Here is a 26,062-nt window from a genome sequence, read left to right on the forward strand (position 1 = left end):
ATAACAGTTTCATTTGTCTGGTACCAAACTTTTGATGACTTAAAGATAACATTTCAATATTTCTTTTTGCTTTCTTTCTTACCAGAGAATATTTTTTTCTTTTTTTTTTTAGGTGAAACTATCATACATTTATTTATTTATTTTTCAGAAAAAATCTATCATGATATGGAATATGGACTCTAGATACCCAAAACAGTCTCAAAGAAGAACAAAGCTAGAAGATGTATATTTTCTGATTTCAAACCATATAAAGCTACAATAATTGAAACAGTGTAGTACTGTTCTAAAGGCAGATATATAAACCGTTGGAGCTAAATAAAAGCCTAGAGATAAATTCTTCCATACATTGTCAAGTTATTTTTGACAAGGTTTCCATGAACTTTTGGTGGAGGAAATACTAGTCTTTTAACTAAATATTGTTGAAAAATAATAATAAATGAAAAAGAATAAAATTGGACCCTTACCTAACACATATACAAATATTAACTCAAAATAGATAAAAGACCTAAATATAAATCTTAATACTATAAGCTTTTAGAAGAAAATCTGGGTCATAAAACCTCACAACATTGAAATTGGAAGTGATTTCTTGGATATGATTTCAATGGCACAGGCAACAAAAGAGTAAATAAACTCCCTAAAAATAAAAAAAATATTGTATATCCAAAGACAATGTAAACAGAGTTAAAAGTTAAAAGTTACTGATCCTCTTCCAAGAGTTCCTCCTATGACCCATTTCTCCCTAACTCTCACATATTAGGGAAAGCATCTGATTTCTTATTTTTTGTGCCTGACTAATCTCACTTAGCATAATGTCCTCCAGTTCCATCCATTTCCCTGAAAATGATGTAATTGAGTTTTTTTTGATGGCTGAGTAAAATTCCATTGTGTACATATCCCACAGTTTTGTAATCCATTCATCTGTTGATGGACATCTTGGCTGGTTCCATAGTTTGGCTATGGTGAATTGTGCAGCTATGAACATAGATACACATGCATTAGTTTGGTAGTTTGGTTTCTTTTCTTTTGGGTAGATACCCAACAGTGGTATTGCTGGATCAAATGGAAGATTTGTTCCCATTCTTCTGAGGATTCTCCATACTGTTTTCCAAAGTGGTTGCACTAATTTGCAATCCCACCAACAATGTCTTAGAGTTCCCACTTCTCCACATCCTCGCCAGCATCTGTTGTTGTTTGTGTTTTGAATGATGGCCATTCTAGTTGGAGTTAGGTGAAATCTCAGGGTAGTTTTGATTTGCATCTCTCTGATTGCCAGTGATGTTGAGCATTTTTTCATGCATTTATTGGCCATTTGAATTTCTTCTTTTGTGAAGTGTCTATTTAGTTCATTTGCCCATTTTGTTATTGGATGCTTTGTTTTCTTAGTGTTGAGTTTCTTGAGTTCTCTGTATATTCTAGATATTAGTCCTCTATCAGTGGTATAGGTGGCAAAAATCTTCTCCCATTCTGTTGGCTCTCGATTGAGGTTCTTGATAGTTTCCTTTGCTGAACAGAAGCTCTTCAGTTTCATGCAATCCCATGTATTGATTCTCCTTTTAATTTGTTGTGCCTTTGGGGTCTTGTTGAGGAAATATTTGTCTGTGCCTATGTGTTGTAGTGTTGGACCTATGCCCTCTTCAAGGAGCTTCAAGGTCTCTGGTTTAATTTCCAAGTCTTTGATCCATCGTGAGTTGACTTTTGTACAGGGTGAAAAAGTGGGATTAACATCCAATTTTCTGCATATGGTTAACCAGTTTTGCCAACACCATTTGTTGAAGAGGCTATCTTTTTTCCAGTGTATGTTTTTGGCCCCTTTGTCAAAAATCAATTGGCTGAAAGTGTGTGGACTTGTTTCTGGGTCTTCTATTCTGCTCCATTGGTCTATATATCTGTTCTTTTGCCAGTACCATACTGTTTTTATTACAATGGCTTTGTAGTATAGTTTAAAGTCAGGTATTGTGATTCCTCCTGCGTGGTTTTTGTTGCTGAGAACTACCTTGGCTATTCTGGGCTTTTTGTTATTCCAGATAAATTTAAGGACTGATTTTTCTATGTCTGTGAGGAATGATCTTGGTAGTTTAATGGGCATTGCATTAAATCTGTAGATCACTTTTGGGAGGATGGCCATTTTAATGATATTAATTCTGCCAATCCATGAACATGGAAGGTCTTTCCATCTTCTAAGATCTTCTTTGATTTCTTTTTTCAGTGTTTTATAATTTTCTTTGTAGAGATCTTTTACTTCCTTGGTCAAGTTTATTCCTAGGTATTTTATTTTTTTGTGGGAGATCCTGAGTGGAAGTGTTTTCTGAATTTCTTTTTCAGTGGATTTATGGTTGGTGTACAGGAAAGCTTCTGATTTTTTAAGATTGATTTTGTATCCAGATACCTTGCTGAATTTGTTGATCAGTTCTATAAGCCTTTTGGTTGAGTTTGTTGGGTTTTCTAAATATAGTATCATGTCATCTGCAAATAGTGAAAGCTTAAGTTCTTCTTTTCCTATTTGTACTCCTTTGATTTCCTTTTCTTGCCTTATTGCTCTGGCTAGAGTCTCTAGTACTATATTGAAGAGAAGTGGTGATAGTGGACATCCTTGTCTCGTTCCAGTTTTTAGGGGAAATTCTTGAAGTTTTTCCCCATTTAATATGATGTTGGCAGTGGGCTTATTGTAGATTGCCTTAATAATGTTGAGATATGTTCCTTCTATTCCAATTCTCTGCAGTGTTTTTATCATAAATGGATGTTGAATTTTATCAAATGCTTTTTCAGCATCTATTGAGATGATCATGTGGTTTTTGTCTTTGATTCTATTTATATGATGAATTACATGGATTGTTTTTCGTATATTGAACCAGCCTTGCATCCCTGGGATGAACCCTACCTGGTCATGGTGAACGATTTTCTTGATGTGGTTTTGAATGTGTGTTGCTAGTATTTTGTTTAATAGTTTTGCATCCAAGTTCATCAGAGATATAGGCCTGTAGTTTTCCTTCCTTGAACTGTCTTTATTCGGTTTGGGTATTAGTGTGATGTTGGCTTCATAGAATGTATTTGGGACAGTCCCGGTTTTTTCTATTTCCCGAAATAGTTTGAGTAGTATTGGGATTAGTTCTCCTATAAAGGTTTTATAGAATTCACTTGGGAAACCATCTGGTCCTGGGCTTTTCTTTGATGGTAAGCTCTTTATTGCTATTTCAATCTCTTTGATTGTTATTGGTTGGTTTAAGTGTTCTATATCTTCTTGACTCAGTTTAGGAAGGTTGTATTTATCTAGGAAGTTGTCGATTTCCTCCAGATTTTCCAATTTGTTTGAGTATAGTTTTTCAAAGTAGTTTCTGATAATCCTCTGGATTTCTACGCTGTCAGTAGTAATGTCTCCTTTTTCATCCCGTATCTTCATAATTTGGGTTGATTCTCTCTTTTTTTTAGTTAGGTTGGCTAGTGGTTTATCAATCTTGTTAATTTTTTCAAGAAACCAGCTTTTGGTTTCATTTATTTTCTGTATTGTTTTTTTATTCTCTATTTCGTTAATTTCTGCTCTAATTTTAATAATTTCCCGTCTTCTGCTGGCTTTGGGGTTCAATTGTTCCTGCTTTTCAAGGGCTTTGAGGTGTGTCATAAGGCTATTTATTTGAAGATTTTCTGTTTTTCTTATGTGAGCACTCAGTGCTATAAATTTTCCTCTTAATACTGCCTTCAAAGTGTCCCAGAGGTTTTGATATGTTGTTTCTTTATTTTCATTTGTTTCTAGAAATTTCTTGATTTCACCTCTTACATCTTCTATGACCCATTCTTCATTCAGAAGTGTGGTGTTCAGTCTCCACATGTTTATGTTGTTTCTCTGGGTCTTCTTATAGTTGATTTCTAGTTTCATTCCATTATGGTCTGAAATGACACAGGGAAGTATGTAACATTTTTTAAATTTGCTAGTGCTCATTTTGTGTCCCAGGATGTGATCTATTTTGGAGAAGTTTCCATGAGCAGCTGAGAAAAATGTAAACTCTGCTGTAGTTGGGTGAAATATTCTATATGTGTCCAAAAGGTCCATTTGGTTAATGGTGTTCTTTAGTTCTGAGACATCTTTACTGACCCTTTGTCTGGAAGATCGGTCTAGTATTGTGAGAGGTGTGTTGAAGTCTCCCAGTATTATTGTGTTGGGATTTATGTGTGGCTTCATGTCACAAAGAGTTTGATTTATGAAAGTAGCTGCCCCTATGTTTGGGGCATAGATGTTGATTATTGTTATTTCCTCTTGCTGGACTATTCCTTTTACCAGTAAAATGTGACCTTCTTTGTCTCTTCTAATAAGTTTGGGTTTGAAGTCTAACTTGTCTGATATCATAGTTGCTACTCCTGCTTGTCTTCGAGTACCATTAGCATGGATTACCTTGCTCCAGCCCTTTACCTTGAGTTTGTTCCTATCTTAACTTGTGAGGTGTGTTTCTTGTAAGCAGCAGATGGATGGATTCTGGCTTTTAATCCATTTTGCCACTTTATGTCTTTTTATTGGGGAGTTGAGGCCGTTTACATTCAGTGTGATTATAGAGAGATAATTTTTAATTCCCAACATGTTAAGATCTTATTTCTGTTTGAGATACTGTTTATTCTTCTTTGCTTAGTTGTCTGCTGGATGGGAATTCTTGTTTCTTTGGTTCTGGCGTGAATTACCCATTTCCTCTTTGCAGTTAATCTCCTTGAGTATTTTCTCTAGCGCTGGTTTTGAAGACATAAATTCCTTCAGTTGCTGTTTGTCATGGAAGCTTCTTATTTCCCCATCTAATTTGATGGATAGTTTTGCTGGGTAGGAAATTTTTGGCTGGAAGTTGTTTTCTTTCAGAGTTTGGAATATGTTACTCCAAGCCCTTCTGGCTTTCATAACTTGGTTTGGGAAGTCTGGAGTGATTCTAATTGGTTTGCCTCTGTATGTCACATGGCCTTTTGTTTTTGTTGCCTTTAAGATTCTCTCCTTGGCTTCCACATTAGTCATTTTGACAATTATGTGGCATGGGGATCCTCTTCTCTGACCCTGTCTAAAGGGAGTTCTATAAGTTTCCTGGACCTGTGTATTGACCTCTTGCTCTATGTTTGGAAATTTTTCTGCTATTACTTCCTTGAAGAGATTGTTGATCCCTTTGGTTTCACCTTCTTTTCCCTCCTCTATTCCAATTATTCTTAGGTTAGCTCTCTTAAAATGGGCCCATATTTCTTCAATGTCAGATTCCTGCTGTCGGGTTTTTTTTTTCTAAATTAGAAACTATGCGTTCATTTTTAGAATGATCATCTTCAAGAAGCGAGATTCTATTCTCCATGTGGTCTAATCTGTTGTTTATACTTTGAATTGAGGCCTTTACTTCATTAATTGCATCCTTTATCTCTTTTTGACTCTCTCTAAATTCTTTTCGAAAGTCCTCTATTATTTCTAAAGTTATTTTCCTAATTTGATCTTCTAGAGATCTTTGGGTTTCTGTGTTATCAGATTCTGATGTTGTGGTGTTGTTGGCATTCACTGCTCCATTGTTATTTCTCTTTCCCATGATTTTGGAAGTTTGTGCCTTCTCTGGGTTTTTCCCTGAGTCACTACGAGTTCACTTAAGATGCTCTGGATCTCTAGTCTATGGTATCTCAGTCACCACTACTCCTTTACTGTGTTGTATCACAAAGTCTCAGACCCAGGGAGTCAATCAAGGCTGCTTAGACCGTGGGGGGTGCCAAGTTGGGCGTTCTCCAGTGGGGAGTTGTGACTATGGTACGATATCTCTGCCACTGCCACTCCCCCACTGGGCTGCACTGCTAAAATCTCCGACCCAGGGAGACTATCTGCGCAAGTCCCTGGGAGTGCAGTACTGGGATTTCTCCCTAGGGGCCGCAATTTGACTCACGGTTGTTGAGTGCACTGATGGAGCTGTAGTGAACTCGGTGGATTCGCTGCTGCCGCCACTGGCAATATGGCACCACTGCCACGCCCTCGGCCGTGATGCGGCGTATTTCTTCTCTGGTTTTGAACTCTGCTCTGAGTCCTTGCCAGTTGTGCTGCGCCCAGCCCTTGGGAGCTTTAGATGTTCCCTGCACCAACAAAACTGCTGACTGCCGCCCGGCTGTTCAGCACCTGCTCACCTCGGCTCGCTGTCCACCCCTCCTCTCAGGCGCCTGGTGGCTGGTTGAGTGGGTTGGTCTAGGGCCGTCCGGTGAACTCGCCGCTGCCGCCAGCAGTAAGACGCTGCTTCTGCATCCTAGGCCGCGAGGCCAGAGTACCTCCTCTCTGGATTTGAGCTCTGTTTTGAGTCTCCCTCCTCTCTGGAGCCTGGTGTTGCTAGGGGAGATGTAGGCCGCGCCGCTCCGGCCGCTCTGCGCTGCGGCTCTGGCTGCTCCGCCCCACGGTTCTGGCCGCTCCGGCTGCTCCGGCCGCTCTGCACCGCGGCTCTGGCTGCTCTGCACCGTGGGTTTGGCCACTCCGGCCGCTCCGGCCGTTCCGCGACGCGGCTCTGGCTGCTCCAGCTGTTCTGGCCACTCCGCTCCGGCTATTCTGGCCGCTCCGCTCAGCTGTTCTGGCCACTCTGCTCCGGCTGCTCCGGCCACTCCACTCCGCGGCTCCGGCCACTCCGCGCCACCGCTCCAGCCAATCCGCGCTGCAGCTCTGACTGCTCCGGCTGTTCTGGCCGCTCCGCTCGGCTGTTCTGGCCGCTCCGCTCGGCTGCTCTGGCCGCTCTGCTCAGCTGCTCGGAACCGCGACTCCAGCTACTCTGTACCGCGGGTCTGGCCACTCTGGCCGCTTCGGCCATTCCGCGCCACGGCTCTGCTGCTCCGGCTGCTCAGGCCGCTCCGCTCCGCAGCTCCCCCCAATCCGCGCTGCGGCTCTGGCCGCTCCGGCTGCTCCGGCCGCTCCGCGCCACGCGGGCGCGGCACTTCGGGCTGGTTTTTTTCCGGTGTCTTGTTTTTCCAGCCCTTTTTCTCTGTCCCTTGTATTTACCGTTTTTATTTCTTTGCTGTGGTGTTTTCTGGCTCTGAAAGGCGCTGGTTTTGAGGTAGTAGAGTTGGATTGTTAGCGGGACTTGTAAGTGCCGCTTTCCTCCGTCGCCATCTTCCCGGAAGTCTGGCCCTTTGTTTTTGTTGCCTTTAAGATTCTCTGCTTGGCTACCACATTGGTCATTTTGACAATTATGTGGCGTGAGGATCCTCTTCTCCAATCCTGTCTAAAGGGAGTTCTATAAGTTTCCTGGACCTGTGTATCAACCTCTTGCTCTATGTTTGGAAAATTTTCTGCTATTACTTCCTTGAAGAGATTGTTGATCCCTTTGGTTTCACTTTCTTTTCCCTCCTCTATTCCAATTATTCTTAGGTTAGCTCTCTTAAAATGGGCCCATATTTCTTCAATATCAGATTCCTGCTGTCGGATATTTTTTCCTAGATTAGAAACTATGTGTTCATTTTTGGAATGATCATCTTCTAAGAGCGAGATTCTGTTCTCCGTGTGGTCTAATCGGTTGTTTGTGCTTTGAATTGAGACCTTTACTTCATTAATTGCATCCTTTATCTCTTTTTGGCTCTCTCTGAGTTCTTTTCGAAGCACCTCTATTATTTCTACAGTTATTTTCCTGATTTGATCTTCTAGAAATCTCTGATTTTCTGTTTTATCAGGTTCTGATGTTGTGGGGTTGTGGGCATTCATTGCTCTAGTATTATTCCTCTTTCCCATGATTTCGGAAGTTTGTGCCTTCTCTGGGTTCTTCCCTTGGGTCACTATGACTTCACTTAAGGTGTTCTGGATCTCGAGTCTGTAGTATCTCAGACCCCACTACTCCTTTACTGGGTTGTATCACAGAGTCTCCAACCCAGGGATTCGATAGAGGCTGCTTTAGACTGTGGGGGGTGCCAGGTTGCACGTTCTCCTATGGTGTGATATCTCTGCCACCGCCCCTTCCCCACTGGGTCAAGTCCCAGGGAGTACAGTACTGGGATTTCTCCTCTGTGGCCCGATTTGACTCACTGTTCTTGAGTACGCAGATGTAGCTGTACCGGATTCGGTGAATTCTCTGCTGCTGCCGCCGGTGTCAATATGGTGCCACTGCCACGCCCTCAGCCGTGAGGCTGGCGTATTTTCTTCTTGGTTTTGATTTCCACTCTGAATCCCTGCGGCGTGTGCTGAGCTCAGCCACTGGGAGCTTTAGATTTTACCTGCGGCGAGAAATCCCGCCTCGCTGTTTTGCAGCGGCTCACCTCGGCTTGCTGTAGCCGTCCAGTGAATTTGCCGCTGCCGCCAGCAGTATGGCGCTGCTGCCGCGTCCTCGGGCGTGAGGCCGGTTATCTCCTCTGTGGCTCTGAGCTCTGTTCTCAGTCCGCTTTTTCTCTGGAGCCTGGTGATTTTTTTTGTTTCTCTGGTGATGGTGTTTTCTGGCTATGAAAGGCGCTGATTTTGTGGTAACGGAGATTGGTTGTTAGCGGGGCTCTTAAGCCCCACTTTTCTTGGTCGCCATCTTCCCAGAAGTTCCTGAATTTTTTTTTTTAATGGTAATCATGGAAAGAGAAATCAGAGATAAGCTGAACAGCCGGGCATGGTGACACATGCTTGTAATTCCAGTACTTGGGAGGCTGAGACAGTAGGATCACATATTCATGGCCAGCCTTAGCTACTTACTGAGGCCCTCTACAACTTAGACTCTGTTTCAAAGTAAAGAATAAAATTAGGGCTGGGGATATAGCTCAAAAATAAAATGTCCCTGGATTCAATCCCCAGTACAGAAGAAGAAGAAAAAGAAGGAGGGGGGGGGAGTGGAAGTAACCATACCAGTATAAAACAAAATAAATTTTATGACAAAACTACTATCAGCGAAAAGGAGGGCCATTTCATAGTGATAAAATTTCAAATCACGTAGATGGTATAAGTACTATAAAAACATGTACCTGGTCCAGTTAGCATTCTTACAGCTACAGTCTCAAAGGCTCACCACATAATTTAGAGAAAAAAAGATTTCTTTTCTTATGGTTTTGGGCTCAGTTCATGGGAGGCTGGGACCTGGGGTCTCAGGGCTGAGCACAATCTACTGTCAGCCTGTCTAGCCACATTCTAGCTCTTCCAACTTCCTCTCACAAGTCAGTTCCAAAGAGTCACAATTCACATGATCAGACCTAGCTACAGCAGCAACCCCACTCCTGGTACCATTCTATGTTCCAGTTAGCATTCTTACAGCTATAATCTAAAAGATTGACCATGTAACTTAGAGGAAAGAAGATTTATTTTCTTAATTCCAGGCTCAGTCTGTAGGGCTGGAAACTGCAGATCCGAGCATGGTGGTAGAAGGTCGAGTGCATGTGGGTTGGTACCTCACATCATGGGGATGGAAGCAAGAGAGAATGTGGGAGAGGAGAAGCCATCTTAACCCATGGAAGAACCCACAGGAACCCACCTCCAGCCAAACCCTGCTGGCCTGGGTCTCCACCCAGACAAATCCATTCAGAAGGATTTATCCACTGCTGAGATTACACCCCCTCAAGACATAATTACATCACCTCCAAAAATTAAGAAATGAGCCCTTTAGGAGACATTTTATAGCATTTAGCAGCAAGCATCCAAGACACATGAAGCAAAATCTAACAAATGAAAGAAAAAATACACAATTCAACTAAAACAGTTAGAGTTTGTAATATTTTACTCTCAGTTGCTAGAACTACCCAGTAGTTACTTAATTACTTAAACAAAAATGTCAAAAGCCTGTGGTATATGGAATTTGCAACTCATTCTTTCAACAACAAAGTACACACTCTTCATGTACAAAAGACCAAACATAATACTATACAAGAAAGAGACCATAAAACAAATTTCAATGAAATTTAAAGGGCTGAAATAATGAAAATATCCCTGTGATCACAACTGACTTAAATAAAAATCTAAAGACAAAGGTGGGCATGGTGACACATGCTTGTAATCCCAGCACCTGGGAGGCTGACACAGGAGTATCATGGGTTTGAGGATAGCCTGAGCTACGTAGTGATGCCCTTGGTAACTTATTGAGACTCCGTTTCAAAATAAAGAATAAAAATAGGGTCTGGGATGTAGCTTGGAGGTAGAATGCTTCTGGGTTCAATTTACAGTACAAAAAAAATTAAAGACAGAAAGCTGGGAGACCTCCAAATAGTTGGAAACTTTAAAACATACTTCCAATAACCCATGAAATAAAAAAAATTACATAAAATTTTTTATTTTTTTTGTGTGTGGCACTGGGGTTCCTGGAAGCCCTTCTGCCTCAGGGCTACACTCCCAGACCTATTTTGTATTTTTTTTAATTTGGAAACAGGGTCTCTTAAGCCAGCAAGGCTGGCTTCGAACCAGCGTGATCCTCCTGTCTCCTCCTCCCAAGCGTGGGGATTACAAGCGTGCGCCACCACGCCCGGCTAAAAATTTTTTTTAATGTGGTACAGGGGATTGAACCCTGGAGCATTCTACCTCCAAGCTACACTCCCAGCCTGATTTTTTTATTCTTTATTTTGAAATGGGATCTCACTAAATTGCAGAGGTCCTCACTAAGTAGCTGAAACTGTCTCCAAACCCAGATCCTCCTGTGTCAGCCTCCCAAGTACTGGGATTACAAGTGTGCGCCACCACGCCCAGCTAAAATTAGAAAATATTTTTAACTTTATGAAATGAAACTACGCTGTGTTAAATTTAAGGATGCAAAGGAAGAGTGCATCTTTGGGAGGGAATCTTTGGGGGAACAGTTTTCAGTTAGCAAACCTTTGTGTTAACAAAAACATAAATTTATAAAGTCTCAGGTTTAAAACTCATTATGAAAAATTTTGTAACAACATCATAACTGAAGCAATACATACGGCTCACTCTTCAGCTACCTGTTTTTTTACATAATCATGCAGAAATATTCACTATTATTACACAAACTGGAACAGGTTCCCAAGGGAACAATGTCTTGTAAATTTGCTGTCACAAAGTCATTGTTGCTTCAAAACCAACTCTGAGCAAACTCTACTTTGTAGTTGATTCTTAATAGTTGTACATATTTATAGGGTAACCGTGCAATAATTTGATACGTGTATACAATGTGTAATGTTCACATCAGGGTAACCAGCCTTTCCATATCCTTAAACATTTTTTGTTGTTGTTTTCTTTTTTGCAGTACTGAGGATGGAACCCAGGGGCATTCTACCTCCGAGCTACACCCCCAGCTCCATTCTTTATTCTTTATTTTGAAACAGGGTCTCACTGAGTTGCAAAAGGCCTCAATAAGTAGCTGAGGCTGTCGGCGAACTGTGATCCTCCTGTCTCAGCCTACCGAATGCTGGGATTACGAGATGCCCACCACACCTGGCCTCCTTAGACATTTTAAATTCTCCTAAAGAGTAAATGAAATTAGAACAAGTTTACAAGCCAAAATGATCTTTTAAGAAAATAAAAAAGGACTTCCGGGAAGATGGCGACCGAGAAAAGCGGGGTTTAAGAGCCCCGCTAACAACAAATCTCCATTACCACAAAATCAGCGCCTTTCATAGCCAGAAAACACCATCACCAGTGAAACAAAAAATCACCAGGCTCCAGAGAGAAAGCGGACTGAGAACAGAGCCACAGAGGAGATACACCGGCCTTACGCCCAAGGACGCGGCAGAAGCGGCAGCAGCGCCATACTGCCGGAGGCACCGGCGAATTCACGGGAAGGCTACAGCAAGCCGAGGTGAGCCACTGCGGAACAGCTAGGCGGGATTTCTCCGCTCAGAGAGCATCTAAAGCTCCCAGTGGCCAAGCTCAGCACACGCTGCAGGGATTCAGAGTAGAAATCAAAATCAAGAAGAAAAACGCCAGCCCCATAGCCGAGGGCGTAGCAGCGGCGCCATATTGCCACCGGCGGCAGCAGCAGAGAATTCACCGAATCCGGTACAGCTACATCTCCATACTCAAGAACAGTGAGTCAAATTGCGGGCCACAGAGGAGAAATCCCGGTACTGTACTCCCTGGGACTTGACCCAGTGGTGGAGGGGCGGTGGCAGAGATATCACACCATAGGAGAACGTGCAACCTGGCACCCCCCACAGTCTAAAGCAGCCTCTATCGACTCTCTGGGTCAGAGACTCTGTGATAAAACCCAGTAAAGGAGCAGTGGGGTCCGAGATACTACTGACTCGAGATCCAGAACACCTTAAGGGAAGTCATAGTGACCCAAGGGAAGAACCCAGAGAAGGCACAAACATCAGAAATGATGGGAAAGAGGAATAATACTGGAGCAATTAATGCCCACAACCCCACAACATCAGAACCCGATAAAACTGAAAATCAGAGATTTCTAGAAGATCAAATCAGGAAAATAACTGTAGAAATAATAGAGGTGCTTCGAAAAGAACTCAGAGAGAGCCAAAAAGAGATAGAGGATGCAATTAATGAAGTAAAGGACTCAATTCAAAGCACAAACAACCGATTAGAACACATGGAGAACAGAATCTCGCTCTTAGAAGATGAGCAATCCAAAAATGAACTCATAGTTTCTAATCTAGAAAAAAATATCCGACAGCAGGAATCTGATATTGAAGAAATATGGGCCCATTTTAAGAGAGCTAACCTAAGAATAATTGGAATAGAGGAGGGAAAAGAAAGTGAAACCAAAGGGATCAACAATCTCTTCAAAGAAGTAATAGCAGAAAATTTTCCAAACATAGAGCAAGAGGTTGATACAAAGGTCCAGGAAACTTATAGAACTCCCTTTAGACAGGATCGGAGAAGAGGATCCCCACGCCACATAATTGTCAAAATGACCAATGTGGAAGCCAAGCAGAGAATCTTAAAGGCAACAAAAACAAAGGGCCAAGTGACATTCAAAGGCAAACCAATTAGAATCACTCCAGACTTCCCAAACCAAGTCATGAGAGCCAGAAGGGCTTGGAGTAACATATTCCAAACTCTGAAAGAAAACAACTTCCAGCCAAAAATTTCCTACCCCGCAAAACTTTCTATCAAATTAGATGGAGAAATGAGAAGCTTCCATGACAAACAGAAACTGAAGGAATTTATGTCTTCAAAACCAGCACTAGAGAAAATACTCAAAGAGATTAACTACAAAGAAGAAATAGGTAACACACACCAGAACCAGAGAAACAAGAGTTTCCATCCAACAGACAATTAAGATTGGTTATCTGTGGAGATTCATTATTTATGTTAGTCTTTTACCTATCTCTAAATGGTATTGTTTGCCTTTATTGTTGTTAATTTTTAGGATTTCTAGTTGGAATATTAATATACCTTCAGATATAGCAATTGGAAATATTTTATCCCATTCTATTAGTAACTGTTAACTCTGTTTACATTGTCTTTGGATATACAATTTTTTTATTTTTTTATTTTTTAGGGAGTCTGTATACTCCTCTGTTGCCTGTGCCATTGAAATCATAACCAAGAAATCACTGCCAATTTCAATGTTGTGAGGTTTTATGACCCAGATTTTCTCCTAAAAGTTTATAGTCTTAAGATTTATATTTAGGTCTATTATCTATTTTGAGTTAATATTTGTATATGGGATTAGGTAAGGGTCCAATTTTATTCTTTTCCATGTAATTATTATTTTTTTACAATATTTAGTTAAAAGATTATCATTTCCACCACCAAATGTTCATGGAAACCTTGTCAAAAATAACTTGACAATATAGGGAAGAATTTAGCTCTAGGCTTTTATTTAACTCCAATGGTTTATATATCTACCTTTAGAATAGTACTACACTGTTTCAATTATTGTAGCTTTATATGATTTGAAATCAGAAAATATATATCTTCTAGCTTTGTTCTTTTTCAAGATCGTTTTGGGTACCTAGACTCCATATTCCATATTAGGATAGATTTTTTTCTGAAAAATAAATATATAAATATATGATAGTTTCACCTAAAAAATAGAAAAAATAGATTCTCTGGTAAGAAAGAAAGCAAAAAGAAATATTGAAATGTTATCTTTAAGTCATCAAAAGCTTGGTATCAGACAAATGAAACTGTTATGTGAGATTATCATTTTTAATTTTAGATAAATTGCCATAATACTAGATGTCAACTACTAAGCCAAGCATGGGAGGGAGGGATAGGGAGAGAATGGGGTGGGGATTGGGTGGGGGCTGACTGGGAAAAGTGTGTATGTATGTCTACAAAAGTATGTATCCTACTATGATGTATGAATACAGTGCACCAATAAAAAAAAATTTAAAAATTAAAAAAAATTTAAAAAAAGAAAATAAAAAAGAGCAACCAAATAGACCATTTCACCTGAAATAATTAGATGGCTGAGACATAAAAGCTGGTAAACTTGAAATAATCCAGTAATGACCTCCATAATTTTCTGCTGGCGAATATATTTAAAGACTCACAGATATAGGCTTTCTTCATCCAGTAAATAAAATATGAACTGTAAAAACCAGGTCAAAAATCCCATTGTGAAAGTTCAAAATCTTACCTCCATCAAAACAAAGAGTGCTGCAAAGAACAGGAGGGTCGCCCATTCCACTCTGTGTAGAATGATCTCAAAATCATGGATGTCGGCTAAAATCAGCAACCAGATGGCCCCTAGAATAGCGATCCAGCCTGAAGAACAAGAAGGCCCATAGGTACACAGACAGTTAACACGCCATTAATGCTTTATTTCCTGCCCTTTTGATACATTGCAAACTACATATATCTGAAATACACATTTTCTCTTTGGTTGGTAGGTGTGGTCATAAGGCCAAAACTTCCATCAAGACCCTGAAGTCCAAACCACTCATCCTTGCCCTGTAGCCCACCAGCTCGCACACACTCCCAGCAAGACACTCACCTCTTTTCTTTCCCTATAAATTAGATTACAGCTATGCCACGATGTTCCATTCACTCTTTGGTGGGTGTTTGAATTATTTCTTGTATTTTATTATTACAAAGAAATGTGCTGTGAATATTTGCATATAATTCCTTATATGTAAGTATGTGTATATATATTATATATTAATATCACATATATATTATATCTAATGTAATATTAATATATTAATGTTATAGTATATGGAATATTTATGTTTTAATAAACTGCAAACTATTTTCCAAAGGGTGGTATCATTTTACATCCCACTAGCAGTGTGTGAGAATTCTGATTTCTCTACATTTTCATCAAGACTTGCTTGGTCTTTTATTTTCTTAATACTTTTGCTAATTAATTGTGCCCACGTATTGTAGTGAGGTTTGAAATAATACAAACATACATGCTTGTTTTCCCCTTAGCATCCCTCCCCCTCCCCCTCCCCATGTGAGTGAAATTGGTGGAAATATCTTCATATAGCATTGTTACATTATTTGAGCTGTCTCCTTCCTCGACCCTTCTTTATTCCTCCCTTCCCTCCTCCAATGCCCCTCCACTATTTTGCTGGTCTCTCCAGCTCTGTTTAAAGTCTCTTATGTTTTCTATTTTCTCTAGTTTCCGCATAAGAAAAACAACATACAACCCTTGACTTTCTGAGTCTGACTGATCTTACATAGCATAATAACCTCTAGTTTCATCCATTTTTCTGCAAACTATGCAATTTTGTTCTTCTTTATGGCTGAGTAGAATTCCATTATGTGTATCTGCCATGTTTTCTTGAATTAAACATTCTCCTGGGTGTGAGGAGTTATCTTATCATGGTTTCAATTTGTACATCTACTGATACATCATGCTGAGTGCCTTTCCTGGTACTTATTCATAGACTTCTTTCACAAGGTTGTCCTTCAAATAGTCTATTCATTTTCAGCAGAGCAAATGAAACCCAAAGTAGGTAGGAAAAAATTATAAAGATTGAAGCAGGAATCAATGAAATCAAAATGGAAAAATACTGGGGAAAAACAATGAGACCAAAACCTAGTTCTTTGGTAATATTAACAAGATTGATATACTTGTAGCTAATCCAAATAGAATAAAAAGTGAAAAGACAAAACTGCTGATATCAAGAATGATATTGATGACATGACTATGATTCTATAGATATTAATAAGTAAATTCACAAGCCAGGCGTGGTGGCGCACACTTGTAATCCCAGAGCTTGGGAGGCTGAGACAGGAGGATCACACCGGTTCGAAGCCAGCCTCAGCTACTTAGTGAGGCTCTCAGCAACTTAGTGAGACCCTGTTTCCAAATAAAAACATAAAATAGGTCTGAGAGTATAGCCAGAGGTAGAAAGCCCCTGGGTTCCACCCCCAGTACCACCAAAAAAAAAGTAAATTCACTTCCCATAGTTACCATAACAAACAAGCAGAGTGACTTAACATAACACCTACTTATTATATCAGTTTTCAAAGGTCAGAGGTATGGGGTTTGTAGATGATTCTGATTAGATTCTCATAACATCAACATCAAGGTCTTGGCTACATTCCATTCTGCAGACTCCAGGAGAAAATTTGCTTCCTAGCAGCTATAATAATGTGGCCCCCACTTCCTTTCTGGATATAACCAAAGAGCTGTTCTCAGCCTCTAGAAGCCACCTGCAATTCCTGGCTCTTGGCCACTTCCTCCATCCTTAGAGCAATGGTGATCTGGGTCCCACTCACATTTCAGATCCTTCCTGGCTCTTCTGTCCCTCCACCCAACTACAATGCAAAACTTGTGAATTGTTTATTTCCAGAATTTCCCATTAATATTCTTAGATGGGTTGACCGGGGGTTACTGAAACCACAGATGAAATCATAAGCAAGGATGGGCAACTACAGAACTTGGTGTTGACTGCAATCTCAGGCATGCGCTGGGGGTCTTGGCAAATATGCCCTATGAATAGGGGGGACCACTGTAATGTAAAATGAAAAGTAAACATTATGTGTTGGTACAGATGTGTAGAAATTGGAACTCTCACACATTGCTGATGGGAAAGCATAAGAGTACAACTGCTGTGGGAAATGGTTTAGCAGCTCCCCAAAGAGCTAAACATATTGTTACCCTATGACCCACCATTTCATTGGATCATAGAGCCTTACACAAAAGGCAAGGATGTTGGGGCAAAGAGATGTAGCTGAGGTTCCCTGAGCAGAAGCTGAGTAGCTTGCCCTGTCCTTGGATGTCAGAGCCACTCATGTATCTAGCCTTTCTTACTGTCTTGAGCTCTCTAGGTTACCTACGATTGTAGAGAAGACAGACACTGGCTTACTTGATCCATCACATCCAATGTTTGATTCCCTGATTGCTTCCACTAAGATAGATCATCACATCTCTCTTTCTTAGGTTCCTGATTTTAAAACATTCACCAATTTCCCTTTCCCTGGATGATGCTCTTCTAAAATCAGAAACGGCATCTCTCAGTTTACTCTGCTTACAGCAAGACAAGCCTCCCTCCAAGAGTCGGCAAAAACACAAGTTCCCTTCCATGAACCCAAGAAGTTTCAGTCTTGACATAAAGCCAAAACTCCTCTAGGATTCTCTTTATAGTTTTCTTTTCCCATCATTTCCAGAGGCCTGAATTCTCATTCTCCAAAAATACCCTCCACAGTCCTGGTCAAGCCAATCTCAGAACAGATTTCCTGTTCACAGAGCTTTGTCTTGTCAGGAATCATCCCCGTAGTAACCTACCATTAAGTGAAGACTCGCCCTGTCCTAGCCAAACCTCAATTTATTTCTCTCTTAATTTTAAACACCCTGCCTGCAGAGCTGGCGGCACTCACCAACTGCCTCAGCAAGATGGTGAGGAGCAAAGTGCGCCTTCCAGTGGTGCCCTGGGCCACCACCAGCCATATCCCATCCCTCACTCAGCTCCAGCTCCTCCCTGGCAGAGAGAGGGATGGAGTCTTGGGGCATTTTATAATCTTCCGGGGGAAAAATTACTGATGGGAACATCATTACCTCCAGGTTTCACATTCTGTTACAAATCCTCACACTGGGCCTCTGAGACAATTTTTCTAAAAATTAAAAGTTTGGTGAAGTAGAGATGGGTGAGGATAAAAGCATCTTTTAGCTGAGATGTCTTTATCCTGGAGAGCTGCTATCAAACCCCTCCTGGAACGCGCATCCATCTCTCACCAAGAGTTTTGCCATCACTTAAAGCAAAGTCTGTGATAGCTGGCTTAGCACTTTCAGTTCCTCTCCAGCAGAGTCAAGTTTCAAGGCAGAAAAAGAGCAATGTAACGCCTTTTTCCCCATTCTTAAAGCTCTGGGCAACACGATTAAAATGAGCCTGGGACAAAGGTTTCTGCCTGCACTGAGCAGCCTCCTCAGAACTCCCGGCCAGCTCTCAGCAACCCAGAACCCAGTCCAGGAAGAGACAAGACTCCCGAATATTAACTGGATTCCTTCAGGCCACACACCTTGCTGGGGGCAAGACTAGGACTCATTCGCCAGTTTGTAGAATTTCTTTCCATGACACCAGTTTAAATTCCTTTTCTGTGCTCAGTATAAATGGACTCATTTCACTATGGGGGGGGGGGGGATTGAACCGAGGGGCATTCTACCTCTGAGCTATTACCCCTGGACCTATTTTAATGTTTTATTTGGACACAGGGTCTTTCTCACTCAGCTGCTGGGAACCTCTTAAGTTGCTCAGACTGGCTTTGAACCTGAGATCCTCCTGTCTCAGCCTCCCAAGTGCTGAAATCACATGCCTGGCTTAATGTACCTCATATTGTAAGTCAACATATTCAGTAATAAATATGACAATGTTCATAGTAAATATTGTTGACTAAAAATCCTTCTAACTCTCATATTGAGCTAGAAGACTTTCAAATATTGTAATATTAAAACTATGAACATCATCCCATTAGGTATTACACAGGAATAGAAATGAAATTGCAAGATATTAAAATGAGTAAATTATTACACAAAATGAATAAATGATTAAAACTTAAGTGCTAAGGAGGAACACCAGCATAGTCATGAACTCCTGTTTGCATTTGTGAACTTCACCATGACTGAAGTCCAGCTGATGGACACACAGGCGGGCAGTGTGGCAAGAGCGGTATTATGCACAGCTGGGGAGAGGCCTCGCCGTTGGCTCCCCGGTGCCTCTCACAGTAGCAAGTGGGATAAATATGCACTCAGACTTCTTAGATTACTAAGTGAAGGGGAGCAGCACTGGAGTATTCTGAGGCACATGTCACAATATGATGAAAACCCCTTTAAAATATTTTAGAGCCTGTTTTGCATAGTGGTTCAGTGGTAGATTAAAGAGCTCCTCTGGCTGTCATTCTTCTCCCTAGTGGACCCTGCAAAGGTGTCTCAGCCCCATAGAGTTAGGTGAGACCACAAGACCACCTTGGACATCAGCTGTGAATGAACAAGAGCCGTCAGCTCCATTCGCGGGCTCTTCCCTGCCAGGTGACCCTGGCCCCTGCTGCTGTGATATGATGGTGTTGCCAAGCCAGTCCCTCTATGTGCACGCTGCCAGGAAGAAAAGCCCTGTGTTATGTCACATCTCCGGAGATGCCAAGGTCAACATTTTACCCGGCAGAGTCTATACCATCCTGACACATCTGTCCTGAGAACATATCAGACCTACAGGGTATATGTAATACTGTGCCAGTATTGGGAAAGTGCTTCAAAATGTATTAATGGGATGGCATTGGGAAATGGCTTCAAAAATAACTTTGGTATTAAAAATCCAGAAGTTTGAATGTGAGCAGTCACTCAGACAGGAAAAGGGACCCTGCACCAAGGGTGATTAGCAAGAAAATAGAGGAAACCCAGGGTCTTTTATATTTCTAAGACAAGCAAACTTCCCCAAGGATGTGGGGGGATGTCATGAGCCTTTAAGAGATCCCAGACTCTGATAATCAATTAACACATTTTGGGGTATAACAAAAGGCTTGGGGTTTGTACCATAGACAAGGCAGGTCTACAGGAAGGAATCGCCACATCAAAAGACCTGCCCCAGAAGGGGTGAATCTACTCAGGTCAGAAGGACCATATATCTCTAAAAATGTTCTGTATCCAAAAACTTCAGTGCTGTTTTTTCAAGTCACCCCACTATGTCACCCTCTATGGAATAGTGCTTTAATCTAAGTTATGTCCTATCGTCCCATCTTTGTAATAATAAGATCGCTTGAGCTTATAGGATTTCTGGCTGTTGTTTTCTACACATAGCTAAGAACAAGAGACCTTGGCTACATCTTACTGTTATAATACTGTGCTGCTCTTGCTAATTTTCAAAGAAAACCTAATTCAGTCATGTTCTCAGATGAGTTTTGTTCCAATTAACTACATCATTCACTAACAACACAACACTCATTTTCATAAATGAGTATTTGGAAAATTTAGTGCTCTCATGATTAAAACAAAATGATCATACAGGATTTCTTCAAGGTCATTAGTGTGGAGAAATTAAAACATGGCCCACAGCAATTCTTCAGAAAAGCAAGTATAATTTTTGACAAACTAACCCTTCCTAGCCTTATGGCTCTAAAGTTAGAGATATCCAGAGAAACTGAAAGGAATATCTGTTGGTCCCAATATTTCTGATAAGCCTGTACATATGATAGATAGATGATAGATAGATAGATGTTTTTTCTATAGCAAATATGAATATTGGCCTTCTTAGAAATGCTAAAAGAAAATACAACTTATATTAAACAATATTAATATCAGAGAGAAAACCTAGAATTTCAAAATTAATAACCAGTGAGAAAACTGTAAACACCCATTTGATCTGAGAATTATATCAATTTTGTGATGAAATGCATGTCTAACTACTTTCCCATGGATAACTCAGATATTTTTGTGTAAGTGGACCACTAACATTTCTGAAAAACCTATGGCCTAAAAGCTGAAGTGTTTTCTAACAAAATTAACCAATCTTTAAAAATAAATAATTAAATCTCGGCTGTCTTGTGCAAACCTATGTGGTGCAAGCTATTGGGAGTGAAGAATGAGGGGAATAAAAAGTCATTAGATTGTCTGCTCTTATCCCAAATTCATTGCCTGTGTGGGCTTGACGGAGGATAATGGCTGCATTATGAAAGACACAATGGAGCTAATAAAAGCAGAAAACCACAAACAGTCATAAATACTTAATGCTCAGAGAATCAGTGGTTGCTGATAGGGCGACCACTGCTGAGCAATGATCAGAACATGGGTGAGAGACCTTGTCCATGGAGAAGCGCCAGGCAGAGATGAGAACTGAGGGCTCTCGGACAATGGAGCACCCCTCTCTGGCATCTCTGTCCTGCCCAAACCTGCCTCAAGAGGCCTGGCCTCCCTTTGAATTTGCAGTCAGCTCATTATCATTCTATTATCCTTTATTCTGCTTATGACAGATCAAGTAAATTGCTTTATTTGTAACTAGAAATACTTTTATAAAGAAAATAATCAAATTGCTCAACAATAGAAACACCAAGAGACACTGAGAAGGATTAAAAAATTATTATTTTAGAGCCAGCATGGTGGTGCACACTTGTAATACCTGCGTTTGGGGAGCTGAGACTGGAGAATCACGGTTCATGGACAGTATCAGCTACTTAGTAAGGCCCTTTGCAACTCAGTGAGACCATGTTTCAAAATAAAAAATAAAATAGGGCTGGGGGTATAGCTCAAAGGTAGAATGCCCCTAGGTTCTATCCCCCATAACACATAAAACATTATTTTTTAATATATTTTTGGACTTCTGGGAATTGGTGACCAAGAAAAGCAGTGTTTACAAGTCGGCTACCACTTGATCTCTATAGCCATAAAATCAGCGCTTTTCATAGCCAGAAAACACTATCAGCAGAGAAATAAAAAAAAAATGTAAACACAGGGGACAGAGAAAAAGAAAAACAACCAGAGACCAGAAAAAAAACCAGCCCACATTGCGGAGCCACACCAGTGCCATCATGCCTCACAGCACCAGGTTCCAGAGAGGAAAGGTGAACAAGGAGCTGAAGTGAGCAGATGCAGATCATTCGGGTGTATTTCAGGAGTATTTTCAGCACAAAGAACATCTAAAACTCTCAGTGGCCAAGCTCATCACATTCTCCAGGGACTCAGAACAGAGCTCAAAACCAGAAAAGAAATACGCCAGCCTCACGGTCAAGGGCATGGCAGCAGCGCCATATTGCCAGCAGCAGTGGCAAGTTCACCACATCTACAACAGCTTCAGATCAGCTTACTCAACAACCATAAGTGAAAGTGCAGCCCCTAAAGGAGAAATCCCAGCACTGCACCCCCAGGGACTTGTGCAGCTTTGATAATCTCCCTGGGTCTGAGATTTTGCAGTCCAAGTGAAGGAGTAGCTGTGGCAGAGATACCACACCCTAGTCACAGCTCCCCATGGGAAAACACCCAGCCTGGCACCATCACAGTATCATGTAGCCTCGATTAACTCCCTGGGTAGGAGACTTTATGATACAACCCAGTAAGAAGTAGTGGTGACTGAGATTACCACAGACACAAGATCCAGAGCACCCTAAGTGAAGTCGTGGTGACCTGAGGAAGAACCCAGAGAAGGGACAAACTTCTGAAATCATGGGAAAGAGGAATAACAATGGAGCAATGAATGCCCACAACCTCACAATATCAGAACCTGATAACACAAAAATTCAGAGATCTCCTGAAGATCAAATCAGAAATATAACTGTAGAAATAATACAGGACCTTCAAAAAGAACTTAGAGAGAGTTTGAAAGAAATAAAGGATTCAATCATTAAAGTAAATGCATCAACGCAAACTATAAACAATCAGTTAAACCACATGGGAAATAGAATCTCGCTTATAGAAGATGATCACTGCAAAAACGAATGCATAATTTATAACTTAGAAAAAAAATCTGACAGCAGGAATTTGACATTGAAGAAATATGGGCCCATTTTAAGACAGCTAACCTAAGAATAATCAGAATAGAGGAGGGAAAAGAAAGTGAAACCAAAGGGATCAATAAAATCTTCAAGGAAGTAATAGCAGAAAATTTTCCAAACATAGAGCAAGTGGTCAATATACAGGTCCAGGAAACTTATAGAACTCCCTTTAGACAGGATCAGAGAAGAGGTTCCCCATGCAACATACTTGTCAAAATGACCAATGTAGAAGCCAAGGGGAGAATCTTAAAGGCAACAAAAACAAAAGGCCAAGTGATATTCAGAGGCAAAGCAAATAGAATCACTCCAGACTTCCCAAACCAAGTCATGAGAGCCAGAAGGGTTTGGAGTAACATTCCAAACTCTGAAAGAAAACAACTTCTAGCCAAAAGTTTCCTACCCAGCAAAACTAACTATCAAATTAAATAGGGAAATAAGAAGCTTCCATGACAAACAGAAACTGAAGGAATTTATGTCTTCAAAACCAGCGCTAGAGAAAATACTCAAGGAGATTAACTACAAAGAAGAAATAGGTAATATACACCAGAACCAGAGAAACAAGATTTTCCATCCAGCAGACAAATAAGCAAAGAAGAATAAACAGTATTCCAAACAGAAATAAAATATTAACAAGTTAGGAATTAAAAATTATCTCTCAATAATCACACTGAATGTAAATGGCCTCAATTCCCCAATAAAAAGACCTAAGTGGCAAAATGAATTAAAAACCATAATCCATCCATCTGCTGCTTACAAGAAACACTTCTTACAAGTAAAGATAGTAACAAACTGAAGGAAAAGGGTTGGAGCAAGGTAATACAAGCTAACAGAACTTGAAGGCAAGCAGGACTAGCAACTTTGATATTAGACAAGTTAGACTTAAAGCCCAAGGTAATTAGAAGAGACAGCCAGGCATGGTGGTACATGCTTCTAATCCCCGCGCGTGGGAGGCTGAGACAAGAGGATATCACAGGTTTTGAAGCTAGCCTAAAACTACTTAGTGAGGATTTCAGCAACTTAGTGAGACCCTGTTTACAAATAAAATATAAAAAATATCTGGGAGTATAGCCTGGAGGTAGAAAGCCTCTGGGTTTCACCCCCAGTACCACCAAAGAGAGAGAGATACCTCGGAACTAAAGAACACCATTAATCAAATGGACCTGTTGGACACATATAGAATATTTCACCCAACTACAGCGGAGTTTACATTTTTCTCAGCTGCTCACAGAACCTTCTCCAAAATAGATCACATCATGAGACACAGAATGAGCACTAGCAAATTCAAAAAATGTTACATACTTCCCTGTGTCATTTCAGACCATGATGGATGGAATGAAGCTATAAATCAAATATAAGAAAACCCAGAGCAACAACATAAACATGTGGAAACTGAACAATACACTTCAAAGTGAATAATGGGTCATAGAAGATGTAAGAGGTGAAATCAAGAAATTTCTAAAAACAAATGAAAATAAAGATACAACATATCAAAATCTCTGGGACACTCTGAAGGCAGACTTAAGAGGAAAGTTTATAGCACTGAGTGCTCACATAAGAAAAACAGAAAATCTTCAAATAAATAATCTAAAAACATACCTCAAAGCCCTTGAAAAGCAGAAACAATCAAACCCCAAAGCCAGTAGAAGACAGGAAATTATTAAAATCAGAGCAGAAATTAATGAAGTAGACTTCCGGGAAGATGGCGACCGAGAAAAGGGGGGCTTAAGAGCCCCGCTAACAACCAATCTCCATTACCACAAAATCAGCGCCTTTCATAGCCAGAAAACACCATCACCAGAGAAACAAATATCACCAGGCTCCAGAGAGAAAGCGGACTGAGAACAGAGCTCAGAGCCACAGAGGAGATAACCAGCCTCATGCCCGAGGACGCGGCAGCAGCGCCATACTGCCGGTGGCAGCGGCAGATTCACCAGACTGCTACAGCAAGCTGAGGTGAGCCGCTGCGGAACAGCCAGGCGGGATTTCTCACCGCAGGTAAAATCTAAAGCTCCCAGTGGCTGAGCTCAGCACACACCGCAGGGATTCAGAGTGGAAATCAAAACCAAGAAGAAAATACGCCAGCCTCACGGCCAAGAGCGTGGCAGAGGCACCATATTGCCACCGGCAGCAGCAGAGAATTCACCGAATCCAGTACAGCTACATCTGCATACTCAAGAACAGTGAGTCAAATTGTGGACCACAGAGGAGAAATCCCAGTACTGTACTCCCTGGGACTTGACCCAGTGGGGAAGGGGCGGTGGCAGAGATATCACACCATAGGAGAACGTGCAACCTGGCACCCCCCACAGTCTAAAGCAGCCTCTATCGACTCTCTGGGTCGGAGACTCTGTGATACAACCCAGTAAAGGAGTAATGGGGTCTGAGATACTACTGACTCGAGATCCAGAACACCTTAAGTGAAGTCATAGTGACCCAAGGGAAGAACCCAGAGAAGGCACAAACTTCCGAAATCATGGGAAAGAGGAATAATACTAGAGCAATGAATGGCCACAACCCCACAACATCAGAACCCGATAAAACTGAAAATCAGAGATTTCTAGAAGATCAAATCAGGAAAATAACTGTAGAAATAATAGAGGTGCTTCGAAAAGAACTCAGAGAGAGCCAAAAAGAGATAAAGGATGCAATTAATGAAGTAAAGGCCTCAATTCAAAGCACAAACAACCGATTAGAACACATGGAGAACAGAATCTCACTCTTAGAAGATGATCATTCCAAAAATGAACGCATAATTTCTAATCTAGTAAAAAATATCCAACAGCAGGAATCTGACATTGAAGAAATATGGGCCCATTTTAAGAGAGCTAACCTAAGAATAATTGGAATACAGGAGGGAAAAGAAAGTGAAACCAAAGGGATCAACAATCTCTTCAAGCAAAGTAATAACAGAAAATTTTCCAAACATAGAGCAAGAGGTTGATACACAGGTCCAGGAAACTTATAGAACTCCCTTTAGACAGGATCAGAGAAGAGGATCCCCACGCCACATAATTGTCAAAATGACCAATGTGGAAGCCAAGCAGAGAATCTTAAAGGCAACAAAAACAAAGGGCCAAGTGACATTCAGAGGCAAGCCAATTAGAATCACTCCAGACTTCCCAAACCAAGTCATGAGAGCCAGAAGGGCTTGGAGTAACATATTCCAAACTCTGAAAGAAAACAACTTCCAGCCAAAAATTTCCTACCCAGCAAAACTTTCTATCAAATTAGATGGAGAAATAAGAAGCTTCCATGACAAACAGAAACTGAAGGAATTTTTGTCTTCAAAACCAGCACTAGAGAAAATACTCAAAGAGATTAACTACAAAGAAGAAATAGGTAACAAACACC

The 26,062-nt window shown here is 40.9% G+C and overlaps 1 protein-coding gene across 1 annotated transcript in view; it reads right to left on the reverse strand.

Moving 5' to 3' along the window:
• OCA2 (OCA2 melanosomal transmembrane protein) overlaps nucleotides 1-26,062 on the reverse strand; it is a gene marked incomplete at both ends in the record, with an annotated part of 223,570 nt that overhangs the window by 128,467 nt on the left and 69,041 nt on the right. The window contains one exon of the mRNA XM_080691713.1: nucleotides 14,424-14,551. Coding sequence (XP_080547839.1) covers nucleotides 14,424-14,551 — 128 coding nt within the window. The remainder of the gene's footprint in view (nucleotides 1-14,423; nucleotides 14,552-26,062) is intronic.

Source organism: Muscardinus avellanarius (genome assembly GCF_963383645.1).
Source record: "Muscardinus avellanarius genome assembly, chromosome: 3".
In the NCBI taxonomy this organism is placed as follows: Eukaryota; Metazoa; Chordata; class Mammalia; order Rodentia; family Gliridae; genus Muscardinus; species Muscardinus avellanarius.